Consider the following 20,314-nt stretch of genomic DNA (forward strand, 5'->3'; position numbering starts at 1 on the left):
GAGCCCTATCAAACAGGTAAAATACTACAAATATACAAGTATTTCTTACAATACACAAGTCAGAGTAATCACTTATGCAACAATCGTTTTTATTTAACTATAATTAATCGATTTAAAATTGAAAGATTTTCAATGTTTTTAGTTACATTTTTACATTTTGATTATAAGTTTTAAGTGTTTCGAATTGTTGATAGTAAGAGAAAACAAACACTATCATCGGAGTCAAAAAGAGTGATATTCAGGCTAAACAGAATCAATCAAACCGAGCCTGCAACATGTTCGGTTTTTACCATTTGGGTCTTTCTTATGTGATTGCGTTTTTTCTCTATCTTAATTGCATTTCATAATTTGTTTTCATCTAACTTGTCAGTCTGGCGTTACTGTCAGTCATATAGATTATGTATAAATTTCTTTATAATTAGTTTGTATATGTCTTAAAAACAATTCAAAGCAATTTTGATCTGCAAGTATGTCATTACCAGATATAGAAATGAGTTTTTAATATTTCAGAAGGATCAATCAGCTTGGGATCTTCGCATTATTTCAATTGTCTGCCTATCTTTATCCATACTTTGTTTGGTGGCAACAATTGTTGTACACGTTACGTTCTGGAAGTAAGTGTATTTTGTGACACTTTCTGATCATTGCGATGAGGGTAAGAAAATATGCAAATCAGTATTAGGGGCATGAAATGTTGCTGCGTATTCATGATCTCTTATGAATGGACTCCATTTATCTAGGTTTGCAAATTCATCTATTCTTTGTCATTGATTTTTGTTTCTTTTAATTCATTGCTATCATGGAAAAACTTTTCTAAAATGTTTACATACACAACAGCAGATCTTAAGTGTATGGCTGCGACTGTAAAACTTTCACGTCTCATCTCCGTGTTGTTATTTGTCGGTTCTTCTGGATTATTGAGTCCAATACAACTAGCGTTGAGTGTTGAATCTGCTTTATTCGGTGCTCCAGTTGAGTTGTGACAGATATTTCTTTTCCCAAAAACTTTTAGGTACAGAATGAATATAACCAATTCTACAACTTTTTCCGTTTTTCCCATTCCAGAATTGTTACAGTTTTATAATATAAATAAATATATAAAGTCACTCATTAGTATTGTATTTTGATTGATCATTTGAATGAACATGTAGTTAATTGGTTTGCCAAGTAAATAAGCTTCTTTAGTCTGGCATAATAAGGAATAAATATAATGCAAAGTTACTGCCACTAAAAACAAAATTATTTTATTGACATTGTTACGGACGTTTTGGGAATTTTATTTTCTAAAAAAAAAATATTAACAAGTTTTAACAAATTTGATTAAATGAGTAAAGAAAGTATAACTTTACTATATATATCTTAACTGAATTTGTCAATTTTTCTTTGTTATTATTGAAAAACAACACAGAAGCTGGAACTTGATCATTAATAATGAAAGCATTGTATTTTCTATCAAATTGTTAATGTCATTCTGATTTGCTTGCTCTTTCGGATAATACATACCTTCATATAAGCTTTAGTAATGTTGTCATATTTTTTTGATAAAATATCAATTTTCATACAGTTCATACTGTTGAAATGTAACTTTTCTATGGTTTATCTGTAGGCATTTAAAAAGTGAGCGAACAACTTTGATGATTCATTTATGCGTTGGGTTAATTCTCGCATACCTTCTATTCCTAATTGGTATCAACAGAACAAAGAACAAAGTAAGTTAAATGTGAATTGTTTTAAGCAAATTGTTACATGTGAATAGGTTATTGAACAATTGTTACTATCTTGCACTCTGTATCGTATTTGTAAAAAGACAGATGAAATAAGTTATGAGGTAAATGCATATATTTTAAAGGATGTCTGGACAGGGTACGTTCTACGGTCTAATACAAAAATAAGTAAATGCTCATTATTTCTGATATACAATCATACATGTAAAGGAATATTTGATAATAAATATAATTAATTGAATGTCTGTTTTACCACTAGGATCAATTATAACTTAATTTATAGAATCGTTTATATCTATTACAGAAACTTTGCACGGCAATAGCAGTATTTCTGCATTATATTTTCCTTGTTGTATTTGGTATAATGTTTGTACATGGAATCCAACTTGCCATAGCAGTACAATATGTTTTCAAGACGAAATTCAATTTGAAAACTCTTCTTGCCATAGCATGGGGTAAGCGATGTTTCCTTATTAAAATAAATATTATGTGTCACCTCTGTTGTATTTGTTATTTATATTGAAATCACGTTATACTTGATCAGACAAGATTGCGTACATTAACATCATGTCCGTTCTTTCAGGTTTACCAGCTGGTATTGTTGCCATTTCAATGTGCGCGTCAATGCTAGACGGCTATGGGAATAAGAATCTGTAAGATATTAAACATCTTTATTACATGCATTATTTTAAATATATTTATATGAACATCTTAAGTGTTTTTATCCTTTTCCTTATTTTGACAGGGTCAAAGATAATACTTATATAAACGATCATCATTTAAGTGTTTCTTCCAAAGTTTTGGGATGTTTGGATAAAAAAATAACTTTCTATTTTACATAAAACTTATTTTTCCTTTTTATTTTTATAAATGGTATAGTAAAGTCTTCATGCAAATAATTTCAGATGCTGGTTAACGTCAGACAATGGGTTGATCTGGTCATTTGTTGGTCCAGCCATTGCTATTATTTCTGTGAGCGTGTTTTTTTTATATTTTGTCTTTATTTTTATCGTCCATCGAGTTTTTTAAAATAAGCAAATACAAATGGTGGTTTATGCGACTCCATTGAAATATGACTAATGCTCTAGACTCTTTGATAGTCTTTATGAATTTGATACTTAATTTCTTATTATATTATAGACATGTTGTAATTTCTGATTGTATTATAAACATACTACAAATACATCTGTATTTGATATAGCAGTGTCATCATCCCGAACAACAAAGCTTATTTATGATGACTATATTGGTAATATTTATATATTTATGTATTTCTTTTCAAGTTCAATGCAATATGTCTATGTCTGGTTATACGTGCTATCTATCGTACAAGAGCAGTAAAGATACAGCCAGTTGGCAAGAAAATAAAGTATGTTTGCTATTCTAGAAAATTTTATCCCTGTTGGGCCAGCCTTTTTTATTGCATTCAGATATTGCTTTCTTTTGTTATTTAAATATTTACAAAGTTCCATCATTACATTTAATTAATTTCTTCAGGTTGAAATTGAAAAAATATATATATCTACATCTAAAACATCTAAGTTTAAGAATTTTTAATATTAAATGCCCTTGATTGCCATGATAATTTGAATAACACAGTCGTTTTTAGTTTTTTTTATAGAACTATCTGTTTCTGTAATGTAAATTTAAACTTGTAATGATAATTTACAGATGATAAAATATGTCACGTTATTGTTTTTATATAACTACGATTGCTGTTTTAACGGTCCATTATGCTTCAGAAATGCCATCACTTTTATTTCTCAAAAACTTCTAATTTTTGTATCTTGATTCAGTTTCCAAAAGTAAAATACTCATTTGCCATATATATGAGATACATTTTTACTTCTTTAGAAAGGACAAACAAGAATTTTATAATGTTTAAATAATTGTTTTAGAGAATATTAGATGTTTGTTATGTTATCTGAAGAAACTAGTGATAAATGTGAAATAATTTGTCATAAAAATAGCTAAATGAAAACAAAGTAGTATTTTGACTTCCATACAAAAATACATATTAACTAAAATTATACTTATTGCCAAAAATAACAGATGTAACAGATGGTCTAGGTAATCGGCCGACTAGAACTTTTTTGATACTATAAAAGTTCACCCAAATTAAAAAGCTTTAATAAGGAATAAAAAGCATTTCTGAGGCATAATGGGCTTTTTAACATTTAACATGCTCTAAGTCTATGATTAAAACATTAATAATATATTTGGCATTTCTACAGAATTAAGAATATATGGATTTCTGAGGTATAATTTGCCTTTAAGATGATAATTAATATAAATTATTTAATTGTATTTAGAACAAGTATATGGGCACTGTGTGTAATGCTTCCACTACTAGGAATTACATGGATTGTTGGAATGTTTTACATGGGAGATAAGTCAGACTCTGTACAGTACATATTTGCAGTTTTTAATGGACTACAGGTATGTTTATAGTTTTTCCGTACATTTTAATAGGTTACATTGATTTTTTACGAACTAATTATCATATTCTTAAGCGTGTATATAACAAAAAAGTACGAAAACCAAAAAAAAGCAAATATTATCAAAAGAATTTGAAACGTAAAGTGCTTTAGTGATTAGTTTCCTCCAAGTCTATATGTTAAAAAAAAGTTTTGTAAAACGTTTTAAAAACGTTTACATTGAAACAAACTAAACATACTTAGTATGACAGCCATACTGATTATTCAGAAATATTTGTTATTTAAGTTTACGACACTTTGCTACTTTTATCTCAATATTAATTTCAAGGTATTACCCCAATTATGGATACTATAAGTAACTGATGAATTGACACCATAGGTCGGTTAAATGCCCTAAAGGACAAGTGTATGCAAAATTTATATGCCTGAAATGGAAACTGTATGTAAACTTTAAACATAATTCACGGTAGGGTTTACCAGTTGTGTGGATAATACATTAGAAGGGTTATACCTTAAAACACAAGGATAAAAGATAATATGAATGTGCCTTTCTAGGCAGTCTTCATTCTGTCTATATATCATTAAATGTAGCATACGCATTTAAATCATTTAAATGGATATAACTTACAACTCTGATAACAAATTATTCTTAAACCTTTTTTTACATTTCCATGACATAGATGAACAATTAATTATGTAACGACGATAATTAATCTATGTACAAAAATCATGCAAAAAGAAACTTTTATTTCTGATGCAAATTATATGAATTCAAGTTTTTGCCTCTCCAAAATGTGAATGTTTTTATACGAAAATTTTTTCGTTTGAATTTACTTTGTTTTGCACGTTAAAATTGCTAAAGATAGAACATTACAGAATGTTAATAACCCTCAATTTTCTTTGAAATAATGTAGTTAAATTCCCTGTATTTTCTATTGTTTTGATGTTTCATTATATTGAATACTCATACAACCTTTGTTTCAGGGAGTGTTCATATTTGTCTTTCACTGCGTCCTAAATAAACAGGTAAATATTGAACTGATAACTTACATGTAGATCTACGTACACTTTTTATTTTATCATTTTTATTATTAAAAATTGCTGAAATATATATTTAAATAAATGACTTGCACGAATAAGCTTATCATATAAACATAAAAATTTCAGAGAATTAGAATTTTGTTACTAAACGCACATTTGAAATATATGCTGTTATATATATAATATGTATAACATAACACATTAGCATACTCTGTTCCTTAACTGTTTACAACCTGTTCGAATGAACCGTTTTTTTTTAAATTTTATTTATATCACCGTCCCCCACTGTTTTATTTGTATATGTTTTTGGTTGGATTTTACGTCTCGTTAACACAGCATAGGTCATATGGCGACTTTCCACCTTTATAGGTGGAGAAACATCTTAGGTGCCCCTCCTTGCATTATTTCAGGCACAAAAGGGCACCTGAGTAGAATAACTGACGGACCGATTTTTTTATATTGAGGTATTGTCCAGTTTGAAAGGACACCATTATGTTTCATTGCAATTTTAAATATCAGGTTAAAAAAGCAATGCGAGGAAATGAACAGAAAGAGAAAGTATCATCAAGAAAATTTACCCAAGAGGTGGTAGTATAAGTAAGTTGTATATTTAAAATCAAAGCACAGAAGGCTCTGAATTTGTTTGGGTCTGAGAATGTCAGAAAGGTGAAGGTTGTGAGATTATAAACCAATTTGTTTTTGTATAGTGCCACCAGTGCTTTCCAGTGTTTTAACTGTAGTTAATTGGCTTTAAGATTAATTGCAACACTGATAGTCAATTCAATGTTTATTTGACCTAAAAAATGTAAAAAAAATGAGTTGCCTCAACTGGGATTTGAACTCGAGATATCTCAATTCATAAGCGAGCGTGCAAACCCCTCGGCCACGGTGAAGTTATATGTTAATGGCCGAAGAAAACCATATTATTCTAAATTAGGGTTTGTAACTCTTATTATTTCGACGCTAAACAAAGATGTAAATAATCATGAATCTTACTATAAGCATGTATATCTATAAAGAATGAAACAATATAATAAATCTTCGACCATTTTGGAACTTCTTTGCTTGAACATTATTGCGCCTGTCATTTGACAATCTTTACGCATTGATCTCCCCTGAATTTTTCGGCGTTAGTGTACATATAAAGGGAAGTAACCGCTTCAAAAAAAAGAGTTTGCAATGAACAGCAATAGGCTCTGACATTTCGCTACCATTAATTGTTTGGTCTGACGACCCAAACAAATAAAAATGATGCCTGAAATTCTAAGGATCTGATGGATGTTTAAAAAAGAAGAGAAATAATTCAATCATGCATATAGTAAAATATATATAAACACGATATCTTTTATATAAACTACTAAGATCAAGACATGTTAATCAATGTTGAAAATTCAAAAATAAATGTAATGAAATTTATGTTTGTTTCAAACAAAACAAATTTATCGATAACGGACTGAAATTTTAAGCAAACCTTGTAAAAGAGACAACCTTAAATTTATTCTAGATGACGCAAAAATCGACCACGGAAGATCTGCTTCATCGACAGAATGTCTACAACTGCCCACATTGAATTCTACAGTTTCAGAATGGGCGATGACAATTTAATCACTTGAAAACTTTTTCAAATCAATATGGAAAATAATAATACAAGAAAGATCTTAATATCAAATCATATTAATCTAAATTTGTCGAGATGAAAAGACATTTAATAAAAATATATGCAGTTTAGTAGCAATAAACAACAGAATATTATAGGTGGGAAAATGTTGCTACAGCTACATAATAGAGATGTATAATATAGAGATGTATCTATCACAAATTTGTATTTTGTAAAGAGCTCTCAAATTACAGTTTTATATAATTTATAATAAGTATGGCAATGTAACAAAAAAATTTATTTAGAGCGTATTTGAATTTATCTTTATATTAAGATATGATTTTGAATTTATAGAAGATTCTTCAAATTCTGATTGACTGTGTACTTATTTCTCACTTTTATGCATCAATTTGCTTTGATTTTAAATGAGCCGTGTCATGACAAAACCAACATAATGGGTTTGCGACCAGCATGGATCCAGACCAGCCTGCGCATCCGCGCAGTCTGATCAGGATCCATGCTGTTCGCTATTAGTTTCTCTACTTGTTATAGAGTTTGTCAGCGAACAGGGTGGTCTGGATCTATGCTGGTCGATAACCCTTTATGTTGGTTTTGTCATGACGCGGCTTAAATGTATCTAGTGAAAAATGTTACGTCAATTTATTTTATGAATAAATTAAGTATACTAAATTTGATAAGGATCGCTTTTTATTTCTTAGATATCCCTTTAATTGTAAACCCAAGATAAGGATTTTTTTTCATACAGTCATGTATATTATTCAAATGACAAACCCGACCTGTCCAGAAGATGTTGTTATGAACTCATACCTTGCTTGATATCCACGGGATAGGTGATATCTATAACAAGGATGCGTCATCGGCAAGTCCCTTCATGTGAACATTATCGATTATATTCAAATTTTGCTTGTGCAAAGCTTATATTTGGTACGGCTTGGGAAGGGCTTAATCTAATAATGCTTTAACTTTTTACCAAACCCATTAGCTTTTTGTTATAAACTTATCAATTGACATGTATTTGATGCAATCAAATATGTTAACTTAACTAAGAATAAGAAAGCATATTGACGCCGGAGAGATGAATTGGGTTACTGGGGTGCTTGAGGAAAGGTGCTCCAGATGGCATTTTGCAGTTGTCCTTTGGGTGCTCTAGAGAACTGTTTCAAAGGTGTGGATCACCAAAATAGCAGGCGTAGGCATGGTGGGCGTCGTGAAGGCCGTTTTATTATCGTTCAAGCGCGACGTCAGCGCTTTGTACTGCATTGTCAAATGACTTGCTGAATGCCACAGGTGTATGAATTTATACAAACAATCCGAAACCGTTTTTATAGAGCTGGAATAAGAGCCAGACGACGAAAACACATCCAACACGTCTTCAATAGGTGATCCCGTCAGTTGACGTTGAATGACTGGACCCAAGTAGTGTTCACTAACATGGAACAGAAAGAAAGGTATGTGGAAGCAAAGCAGTGATGACTATATAGTAAAAGTAAAAATTTAATTGGACAGGAATAGAATATGAGCATGTGATCATCAAAAGATAATCATTTACTCATCTTTTAAAGTTGCAAAGCACTGTTTTTACAAACCATCTCATCATATAGTTTATATTTATGGCTCTTAATTCTTCAAAGCCTCAACAGACGGTAGGATTTAGTTGTACAATACCAATTAGAGATACGATGTACAGTTTTCAAAGCAATACACACTTGCATTCGGACAGTAATTCTACATTATAGGAATAATCAGGTTTCCCTAAAAAAACAGTTCTCTCCCAATTGATCCCTTAAATACTTTACTTTCTAAAAAATACTTTTTTCTCCATGAGAAATAATTGAAACACCTCCATTTTTCAAAGTCTATAATTGTCACAGTGCGAGATTAATGTGCAGTCTGACTGATACTTGAACCTGGGACCCTATACTAATTATGTAGCTTATAGCATGAATGTCCTGTCAACAAATATTAATTAAAATCTATAAATAAAAAAAAACATTCATACCTTGAGATTTACATGCATCTAAATATCAAGAAAATATACATGTACACAGCGTTTGGGATGTAAATTGTTTTGTAGTCTGTATTTCTTACATTTATTTGAGTTGAACACATTTTCATTAAGTACTTGTATAGTCACCTTTCTATTTCTACATATACATTCAATCATTACGCAACACTTGTCACATCAATTGTTTATAAATTATCAAAAAGATAAAAATCAATAACAGTCGCTTGATATATATATAATTATGTGAAGGCCTCAACAGACAGTAAGATTTTGGAGTACAACACCAATTAAAAATAAGATGTACAAGCAGAATGCTACTATTTCTTGAATTCATACAAGTTAATACTAGATTTTCAGGACAGGACATGCTTTATCTCTTAATACTTGTTTTATAGACCTACCACGATGACAGATGACATATTTCCCAATTATTCACTGATAATTAGTTTAATGAATGAACTTCCAGAACAATTAGGGCTGTAAACATAGTACATGTAGTAAGATGAGGGTAAAAATGATGTTGAGCAATTCTTTAAGAGGCCCAAAGTTGTGATATGTTCGATTCCCAAATTATTCAGAAAATGTCATTCAGTGGATGTTGTTTGTTAGCGGCTGGATTGCTCAGTCAGTAGAGCCGCAGTACGGTATTTCGAGGGTCCCATGTTCGCGTCTTTGCCAGGCTGCACATCAATCTCGCCCTGTGACAATTATAGATTTTTTAAAAAAAAAAAAAAAAAAAAAAAAAAAAAAATCAAAGTGTTTCAATCATTAGTCATGGAGAAAAAATACTTTTTTAGTGAGTAAAGAATGTAAGGGATCAATTGGGAGGGAACTGTTTTTGAGAGATGATCCCTACAATGTAGAATCACTAGCTGAATGCCAGTGTTGTATTGCCATGAAAATTGTATATCATTTCTCTAATTAGTGTTGTACAACTAAATCCTACCGTCTGTTGAGTCCTTTACTCATTGGCAACTTACCTTAAACTGATCTTTTCATCTGTCTATTTTTGGCAATGAATACAGTTAAAGTGAAAAAGTATTTTATATGGATGTCACATACTCCAATGTTTACATGACAAATTATTTCACATTTATCACTACTTTATTCAGGTAACAAGCATCTGTCATTTCTCTGATACCATTATTTAAGCATTATAAAATTCATGTTTGCCCTTTCTTAAGAAGTATGTAAGATTTTCCATTAAAAAAGCCTCTGGCGAACGGTTGTTACGGAGCTTACAAAAAAACTTTGTTGATAAACTTTATAATGTATTAAATTTTGTAAAATCACTATTTAAAGTGCGATCGAGAAACTTGATATTTCACCGGAACATTGTAAAGGAGTATATTTATAGTTCTTGCATTTTATTTCATCCCCATCATATTTAAAATGGGGCTCAATATGGCACCAACAGATATCAAGTAAATGACTGACACAGGATATTTTTCACAGCATCTTTTAAATTTAGGAATACATTCACAAGTTATGTACTAGAGTTCTTTCTAATATGGACACAATTTTTACTAGATATTTCAAATGGTAAAATTAATGAAACTTTTATCACTTAAGCATCAAAGTATCGACCGCCATCTTGAACTCCACCTCATATATTTCAATGTGGAAGATCGAAAATAAGTCAGTACTCAGTATTTAAGCAGAACTCAGTTGACACCTTCAGAACTCTTGAACCCAAAGTGCGTTGATATGAAGCATATTAACGCTTTTGGGGTCAACTTCTCGATTTTGACCCCAAAGTGCGTTGGACCCCAAAGTGCGGTGTACCAGACCCCAAAGAACGTTGGACCCTGGAATTGCGATGTGAAGTGTAACGCACTTTGGGGTCGGACCCTAACAGCTCAATCAAACCGAGCCTGCATTTTTAATTCTGCCGTGTTGGATTTTTTAAGGGTTTCTTAATGTATCTATTATACCTAGACATAATTTATCAATGTTTAAGATACATTAATTTTTGGCATCGATAAAGTGTTAATTCTATTTTATCATTTTATCTTGGACTTGTATATTCATATGATTGAATTGTTTAAAGTGAAGTATTCTACTTTGTTCATTTGGTTTTGTTACTTTCATCACCAATTGAAATGATTAGTATATAGTATGACAAGGCTACCTACTGAAGTCTGAACTTTTTTAACCGTAAAAATATCTTTGCATATTAAAATGAAGAAGATTATAAATGCTGTCAAGTTTAAACACTACTTTGGCAATGATATTTAAACCATGAATACTGTTATATATCTTCTTTTGTTTTTCTTTATCATGACTGAAGATGTGTGATAAATTTAATATATTTATCTAATGGATCAAAACCAATAACAGCTAGACATTATGAAGATATCTAAACGAATATACAATCACTTTATTTTGCCCTCAATCGAAACATCGATTACATATACATTAATCACTATTTGATTATTAAATCAATTGTTATTATACATGTATAATGCAAATTCGTTAGTGTTTTAAAAGAATGGAATTACACTAGAGGTTATTCTGAAAATGAAGACGCTGATTCTGTTATTAATACTGGGATATGTTATTGAACACGTTATGGGGGAGCTTGGGGTGATCGGTACGTCCAAATACGTGTCTAACTTATTGTTTATTTGGTAAAGCTAATGCTACAATATACATAAATATCACCGAAAAGTAAAATGTGTTAATCTTGGCGACCTAACGATGAGGGGAAATAGATCTTTTTAATAATATGAACATTTGATTACATACTGATGCTTGTTTTATACATATAATTTGCATTCATTTTGATTCATTGTAATTAAAAACAGAAATAAATGCAAAACAAATTTGTAGTGGTCACATATGAGATACAAACGTTACAAGTTTTGAAAGGAATATATTTTATCTAAGAGAAAAGAGAATATGCTATTGTTTACCTTAATATTATTTTTTTCGAAGTATATTTACAAAAAAAAAATGTAGTTCGAGAGATTATCTTTTCTGACGCATCAACTTTGAAAATTATTCCAAGGATGACCACGTGTTAGATTTAAGTTCGGTTATGTGAGTATAAAGGTTAAGTTAAAGAAATTGTTATTCGTTTGATGTCATTTATAGACAATTGATGACGGTTTGCCAAAAACAATGTAGAAACAAAGGTGTAAGGAGGATCAGAGATCTCATGCTGTAGCCTTCAATGGTAAAACAGACTACAGATCATTTAGCATTATGTGCAATTTGTCAGAGACACCTGTATTTCAATACAAACGCCACATGACATTCCAAGAATACATCGGCAAAACATTGTCACTGTAATAAAAAGTGCTCAGTTCCAATGTCTATAAGATAATTTAAGATAAAATATTTGAGATGTATAAGCACTTTGACTTTTGCATAGTTGATTGATTGATTGATTTACTCACATTAGTGAGTTACAAAACTGAAATATTACAGTAGTTCACGTACATTAAAAAGTAAACAGTAGCCATTCCTCTTATTATTTGATTTTCAATGTTCAAAATAAGAACATAAAATTTCCTACCTTGATTTTGGAATCTTTTTAAGAACATAAGAAAACATATTGTAAATAACGAGTTATGAGCGTACGTTAACTGATATTTTATTAAATTAATATCCTTGTTCTTCTGATCCATTTGTCCAAAATAAAATCATCGATGTTCTTTTCAAATGACTACAAATGAGTGTTTTTGATATTCTCGATATTTTGGTATTCCTGTTTTTTATTGATGATGAATCTTGTTTTAATCATTTCAGGATGTACTGTGGCAACACAAGCGAATTGTCCAAATTTCCTTCCTAACTCGTATTGTAATTTAGGATCCTTGCTATGTGAATGCCCTGCAGGGTATACAGCAACAGCCACCAACGTTGCTTGCGAATATAGTAAGATTATTTCATTCCGTGACGAAAGAATACACCGTATAAGAAGTTTTGTTTAAAGATATGTATGCAATATGCATATTTTGGCAATATCATAGAGCTAGCATTATTTTTTATATAGACGAAAAAAAATTGCAATATGATTAAAATGTAATGAATCTTTATTTTATTAATTGCTTGATTGTGAAAATGTTTGGGATTTTTTCTGATTATTATCATCATGATATTATCAATTAAATAACTTTTTTTTGCTATTCATAATCATGATAAAATAAAATAAAAAAGAAAAGTAAAGTGAAAGTAAAGCATGTCACACAAAATGTACCATATCACTCCTTTTTTCAAACGTTAACTTTATGTTTATTAAAATACTCATATAAATCTCTAGATTGTGGTGCCTTGACTGACCCAGACAATGGCGAGGTAATAACACCAGACGGCACACATACTGGCGATGTTGCACAATACACGTGTGTTAGCGCATTCAAGGTTGTTGGCACGGCAACGAGAACTTGTCAGCAAGATACTGGTTGGGATGGTGCTGCACCAACATGTGAACCAGGTGGGTGATCGTCTTTTAAAATGATTCTTCATAATTTTATTTCATTCCTTATAAAAGTTATTAATTCAACAGTTTATTCTGACAACAAGGACTCTTCCTCTTGTCGGATTTTACTAGTTAATACTTGTGATATTCTTGGACATGATAAGAAGTATTCAAAAATGGCTAAGGAATCAAAGTCTTAAATGTGTAGGATAATTAACACCTAAATGTGCCTACGACTTTACTTACACTCCTACAGTCATTACTTAAAGGGTCATTTGTTTAAACCATGCACAATCAATCAACTTTTAATATATAGAGTTACCTTTCCATTGAACCAAGAGTACTAACATTAACTTTTTAAATTTCATTTTCATATAACCGTTGAGTTTTATTTTATGTATCAGTTTCTAATAAATTTCTCTTTCAGCTGAGATAGGGGATTCCTGCTTAACAAACATATTTCAGTGTAATAACATTGCAAATGGAGGTTGTGTGGCGTTTTCAACTTGCCAATGTAATGCCGGATATGAAGATGACGGAACTGGATTTGCATGTACCGGTAAAACATTTTATAAAATGCATAACTTGTGCATACGGAGAAATTATATCGAACGGACATTGTCAGGTGGTTGTTTTGAACAATATTGCAATGATTTAGAATTACATCACTTTCTGTTTTCCAGAAATAAACGAGTGTGATGGAAACCCATGCCAAAATGGAGCTACCTGTATCGATCAAATAGCATCCTATACTTGCGACTGTGTTCCCGGATATGACGGCAACGATTGCGAGAACTGTGAGTGTTTACGTGTTTCGTCTGTAAATTTGTTTTTGTGATTTGGATTTCAGAGATCTGCCTCCTCTACAACAAAAGCTGGAAAGCCATCATTTGACATTTACAGTGTCGGTGTGACTAAAATTCTCACAAAATAAGAAAACTAGCAGTTAAATAGTTAAATCTTAAAGAAATGTTGTCAAATCAATAGGTTGATAGAACGAAAGACTAATTAATCCATTTTTGCAATATTATGAAACGATTTTTAGATTTATTTAGAAATTGTAAGTTATATAACTGTTGTGTCTAAGAGTAATCAAATTTAAATTTGCTTTATGGTTGTATAGTTAAAACTGACGATGTAGAGGTATGCACCAGAGCCACTGACAACAGGGGCACAATTTGGGATAATACACCTGTTGGTTTAGTAGTGAACAATACTTGTGACGAAGGTTTTACAGGTATTTAGATTCCTTATAATCAAAATGAAAATTGATAAGTAATAATTTGTTTATTTTGTTTGCAATATGGAGAACATTATGACGGTAACAGTTCAACTCCCGTGATTTACAATTGTAAACAATTTATTATTGAATTGATATTTGGATAAACATAAAATGTAGGTATTCAACTAACCCTTCATGCCAATCAAAATAACATGGAAGAAATAACCAAGATGATATTTTACATAATAACAAGAATTCCTTGGTAAGATCTATGTATTCCCAGGTAAAAGTTTCATAAATACTTAAAAAGATAATCATTTATATTATTAACAAGGACACATTACTAGAGCATGTTCGTCTGGTGGAATATGGCAATTACCTGTGTATAACTGCATACGAGATGCCGTAGAAAATATCGGAAATGTCGTAAGTAACCTGGCAAATTTGTTTCTCAGGCCATATAATGTTACTTTTTTTCGCCATGAACTGTGTTTCAAACAACTTTACATTTGCTTGACTTTAAACAATTCATAAACAATTAACATTCAATTTAACAAAATGGCATAATTCATTTCTTGGATAGTAATGTGGCCGCTCAAAATATAAATATTCTAGCTATAGTATGTACACAATGTCAATGGAAGCCCGGAAATGTTATTGGCTACGGCTAAATATATATACACACTGTAAAATGCACTGGTTTGCTCCAAATCGTACGTATATGCATTAAGTGTTACCCTATTTATCATGACATATTATCAGCGCAAATATAATGAACATTACTAAAATTAATTCAATTAAACAACATGGCATAATTCATTTCTTGGAGAGTAATGTGGCTGCTCAAAAGATAAATATTCTTGGTTTAGTATGTACACAATGTCAATTGAAGTCCGGATATTTTATTGGCTACGGCTAAATATATATATACACTGTAAAATGCCCTGGTTTGCTCCAAATAGTACGTATATGCGTTTAGTGTTACCCTATTTATCATGACATATAATCAGCGCAAATATAATGAATATAAATATAATGAATTTATGTTACTCGTTGCCAAGGTTGATGCACTGAGTAATACTTCAGAGCCGGAAATTTTTAATACTGTTTTGGCGGACATAGTAAGCGCCACAGTTCAAAGAGAAATTGCAAGTGAGAAGTTAACTAATGGAGAAATGAAACTGCTTACAACGTCATTGAAAACAATTGCGACTGTACTGCCAGCTCAGTTAGTGATTAATGAGTCGATTTTAGATGTAAGTCACTTATCTCAACAACTCCCTTTTCATGTAAAATGTTGTTAGAAAGAAATATGTCGCTTAATATTCAAGTTTGAAAATGAAATTTAAAGCAGCATGCTTTCAGATTCAAGCTTATTGTCATAAAAAAAAATCAAAAATTTTAAAAGAACAAAGAAAGTAGTTTTACACATTGCAAAAAACACTTACAATCCACATAAACTACCAAAAAGAGCCCAAAATATAATAAAACCATAGTACATACTGCGTTTGGCACGCAGTAGAAATATGTTGATAAAAACTTAGTACTGCAATGTCGTTGCCTCTTTGATGATAATGACTTCACTGTTAATCTGTTAAAAAGAAGAAATTAAAAGTTAAACCAATTTTTTTCGTATGGGCGAATGTCATTGAAAAACTCGTGTGTGAGCTTAGACATTTTTTGTTTTTGTTTTTGTTTTGTGTTATACTTCAGAGTTTCTTTGATTCTGTGGACAATATCATTGACAAAAATAACAGTGACACCTGGCAATCAGAACCGGTACCTCTGATTTTTGTAATCTTTGTCTTCCTTAGAAATTATAATTCAGTATCATTCTTTTGCTATGAAAAAGTTGTTTTTACAAAAAGCCAAAAACTCACTCATAATGATTTATTTTCTCAAACCCGTGCGCTACATGATCTTCGGTTTATGATCGGTGGGGTTATTATGTTTTCAAATGTACACGTCTTAGAACATGTTTAAAGGCAATGTAGCAATAGATAAACTGTGTAGTAATTATTTTAGAAAAGTTAACGTACAATATTTTACTGAGCATGAATAATTACGTAACTATTCATATCTATAAAGATAGTTTACATTGAAAGAAGGCAAATTTTAAAAACTTTTGTTAATTTTCTAATGTTCATTGTTTACAAACAAAAGATGTTGTATTTATGACACAATCTTGTTTTAGGAGAGTACAAGTGCAGTTCAGTTAGTGTCAGCAGTAGATCAAATTGCTGAAACACTCAGTGAAAATCTGCAACCTGGCGAGAAACGAAATATAAAAAATGCTAATATCGGTATGTATCTTACTGACTTCACGGACGTTTGAAATAGATTATACAACTGAAAAAGACGATATGCTGATCTCAATTAAATTACCCTTGTCAGGACAACCAATGTTCGTGAAACATCGTGACATTTTGTTTTTAATGCAGGTTATATGAAATTTTACACTGGCTGCCTTTACAGACCGGAATATCTACCTCGAGGATGGTAGCGTGGCTCTGCACAGTTTTCTTTAAACACTTCCCCGAGAGCTAGATGTTCCCATCTGTAGCGACAGCCTGTGTTTGCTTCTTTTTCTTGCATATTACTCATAAATTATATTTCGGAAAGAAATTACAAAAACTTACACTTTCATTTAGCAGTTTTTTCGTATAGTAGAGTATGAATTTACAACTTCCTTCAAATTGGCAAAATGACTTCATCCTAAGAACACAGTTCATTCGTTAATGACGTCTTTTAATGAATGCAACTTATCTTACACGTGTGTGTAAGACAGGTTGTTCTAGCACTTTTCTCAACAGTAGATAACTTTGTCTGATATGAATTAAAGATAATTTAAGTTCTAGACAATTAATATCACTAATGACATTGAAAGGCTTTTAAAAAGTCAATTCTATAACAGTTGATTTTTTTTTATCATGGAATCATTTAGGAGAACAAGACGGGATAAAACATTGTAAGTGCTTGCATTTGGGTCAAACTAAACTAGTCCATCAAACGTTAATAGTTTCGATGAGCCAAACCGCACAGTGTTCAATGAGCCAAGTGTTTGACCGTTCTCTTTGATTTGCAATAGACTTTTGATAAAAGACTGAAACTATTGAAAATTACTACCAATTATATATATCAAAAACACTTACCGGGGACAATTGCAAAAAATAATTGCTCTTCGATGGGGCCATGTATTAGAAAAAAATAAGTAGCCGAGTTTTGCCAAATACTATATTAGATAACATTGATCATTAACATCTATTTTCAGCGCTTCAGGCACAAACATTAGCAGAAAGCAAGATTGTGTATCCGGACGAAAACGTTGACATCGAATGGCTTAACACAGCTAGCAGCAAAATAGAATTGCAGCCACAAGCGTTTGATGGTAAGAAAGATTAGATTAACATTGTCTGTCTTAAAATTTTTATCTTGTGACACTATATAATTGTTTGTAGCATGATAAACTCATTATAAAAAAACAAAACCGAATTTTTGAATATTTTGTTAGTTTATGTATTTAGTGTTTATTTAAAATGCTTAGTTTTATGATATCCATTCTTATGAAGGAATGTCACCATGTCAATTGATTAAATAAACAGCTGAATGTTCTTGGATAACTGCATTCTGGATATAAAAAAAAATGAAACGAATAAATATTGCATACTGCATAAAGCATATTATTTGATAAACACTGTCTGTACTATTGTACATGAAAGTTTACGAGTTATGATACTTATTCTAAGTATGCTGGGTGTATATGTCGAAAATGCTGATTAACATAAATTGTCTGCACTTGTTGTAACCATTATGACGTACATGTAGATGTAACAGATCAAGTCATTGCTACAGCTGTTGTATACAGGAACCTCAGTGGTATTCTACCAAATACATATTCTAAAACGTACGTGTACATATTAAGTATTAGATTTTAATGATCTTTTAAAATTCTTTTTAAGTTAATATAATTCTACTCATAGTAAAGCTAAATCAAATCAAAACCTTTGTAACCTTTATATGTTTAAACAATTCAATTTTTAAGAGTGTACAAATGTACAGTACACAATATAATAATTTACATTGTATTTGAAATCAGATATTATAGATATAATAGATATTAATATATATTTTATAATAATATAATTAGATCTATAATACGTTGCATATTTATATTATACACACATATATAGTGCAGGTGCAGTAACGTCAGAGGAAAACCAAATTAATGGAGCAATCCTTGCAATGACGATACCGTCTAAATATTCAGCAAGGGAGTTAAATCCTCCGATTTCCATAACATTTGAGCATTTTGATGTGAGTTATACCTATCAAAATTGCTATGAATGTGCAGAGTAGTATTCAAGTGGCAAAACGTTGCAAAATCCTGTTGGATTACTTTAAAAATGCTTAAATAAAAAAATCATTTCAAGACATGATTGAATGAATGATTTTATTAATCATTAAAAAAATATCTCATTAAAGTTTAATTCGTTGGATTTTAAATAATAGTGTTAAAAATGTATTCCTCAGCGATATATAAATGTCAAGTCTTATTTATATTTCAGAAAACTTTATCATCTCCAATATGCGTTTATTGGCAAAAGGAAAGGTATTATTTTGTTAAAAAGTAGATTTAATAATCTAACTAGCTATATGATTAAGTATTTTGATATTGTTCTAATGAAGAAAACGCATTTCAGAACTATAGAATACTAGTATTAGGCAGATCAACGTCTTTTTCTAAATTGTTCACAATAAACATATTAAACGTTTTATCTTTTAATTGTTAATGTACAGAAAATTAGTGGCATTTGTTGCAACGACACATAGTATCAAATGTTTTGATACACAAAAGTAATATCGAGCAAATGTGATTTTTGTTTTGTTTTATTTTATATTATTTTTAATTTAATTTTTCATGGGTACACCTCGACCTTTCCACACGTGCATAAACACCACCTAAACATTTTATTGATTTTTACAGTTGACCGATATTTAACTGATTTAAGCTCTAAGATGTTGTTAGTCCTAATTTAATGCTTCGTTTCTTTTCAGTAAATTCAGTGCTTTTATTCAAATATATGTATAACCTCATTAAGCTGAATAAACCTGACACTTGATGTGTGCATAATTATGTAAGATTACATTTACCAGTGAATCCCAGGGTATATGGTCAGACGATGGAATGACGTCTCAGTTTGTGAATGTGCACATCTTACAAATTTTGCTGTATTGATGAGCCCTATCAAACAGGTAGTGTCTGTATTTACAATAATTTAGTAAGAAATAACGCAATGCGATTCTGCGAGTCGTTTGCATTTTTTGTTTTTTACCTAAACTGGGACTAATTGTTACAAAATGTTCAAATGTAATCTCTGGATTTTTTTTTCAAGAAATGTTTTACTATGAAATGTAAAAATCAGGGTGTTAATTATATTTCTATATAATAAAGATAATACTATATATTGGAAACAAAGAAACAAGAAATAAGGCCCAAACATTACCTTCAAGTTTCAACACTTTACTTCTTATTACTTTGTTTATTCGATTGAATTGATTTAAGCATGATTGTGTTGGAAGCTATATGCTTATTGAAACACTTGTATCCGTTAATGGAAGCAATAATTTTAATGTGTCTTTGCGGGCAGCAAACATTAGATTACTCATTAACCTCCATTCCACTTCTCCACTCTATTTTATAGTTATTGCTTATCTAACATAATCATATATCAGCTGTATTTTTATAGGGAAGATATAAACATTTAAATGTAACTTTATCTATATAACTTTAATAGTTTCTGGACAATACTTAGAAAAAATAAAACGATATAAATATCTTA

General features: G+C 30.6%; 2 protein-coding genes and 1 long non-coding RNA gene across 3 annotated transcripts; all 3 read left to right on the plus strand.

Moving 5' to 3' along the window:
* Window positions 1–510: 510 nt before the first annotated feature.
* LOC132748666 (adhesion G protein-coupled receptor L4-like) lies at window positions 511–7,469 on the plus strand (the record flags this gene model as incomplete). Its single annotated transcript, XM_060738278.1, has 10 exons — window positions 511–614; window positions 1,607–1,709; window positions 2,029–2,179; window positions 2,308–2,377; window positions 2,630–2,696; window positions 3,008–3,093; window positions 4,037–4,163; window positions 5,147–5,188; window positions 5,723–5,800; window positions 6,708–7,469. Coding segments are annotated over 9 exons (828 nt in total), but the record flags the coding sequence as incomplete, so codon positions are not given.
* Window positions 7,470–12,584: 5,115 nt separating this feature from the next.
* On the plus strand, window positions 12,585–13,811 carry LOC132748665 (uncharacterized). The gene is made up of 3 exons (XR_009628303.1): window positions 12,585–12,708; window positions 13,094–13,267; window positions 13,680–13,811. It is a non-coding gene; the product is annotated as an uncharacterized LOC132748665 (long non-coding RNA).
* Window positions 13,812–14,025: 214 nt separating this feature from the next.
* On the plus strand, window positions 14,026–19,083 carry LOC132748667 (uncharacterized; the record flags this gene model as incomplete). Its single annotated transcript, XM_060738279.1, has 10 exons — window positions 14,026–14,068; window positions 14,376–14,489; window positions 14,809–14,900; window positions 15,536–15,730; window positions 16,188–16,253; window positions 16,669–16,777; window positions 17,746–17,862; window positions 18,300–18,378; window positions 18,665–18,788; window positions 19,040–19,083. Coding segments are annotated over exons 1-10 (983 nt in total), but the record flags the coding sequence as incomplete, so codon positions are not given.
* Window positions 19,084–20,314: the final 1,231 nt, after the last annotated feature.

This window comes from Ruditapes philippinarum, unplaced genomic scaffold, assembly GCF_026571515.1.
Source record: "Ruditapes philippinarum isolate M1 unplaced genomic scaffold, ASM2657151v2 ctg15949_1_1_1_1, whole genome shotgun sequence".
Lineage (NCBI taxonomy): Eukaryota > Metazoa > Mollusca > Bivalvia > Venerida > Veneridae > Ruditapes > Ruditapes philippinarum.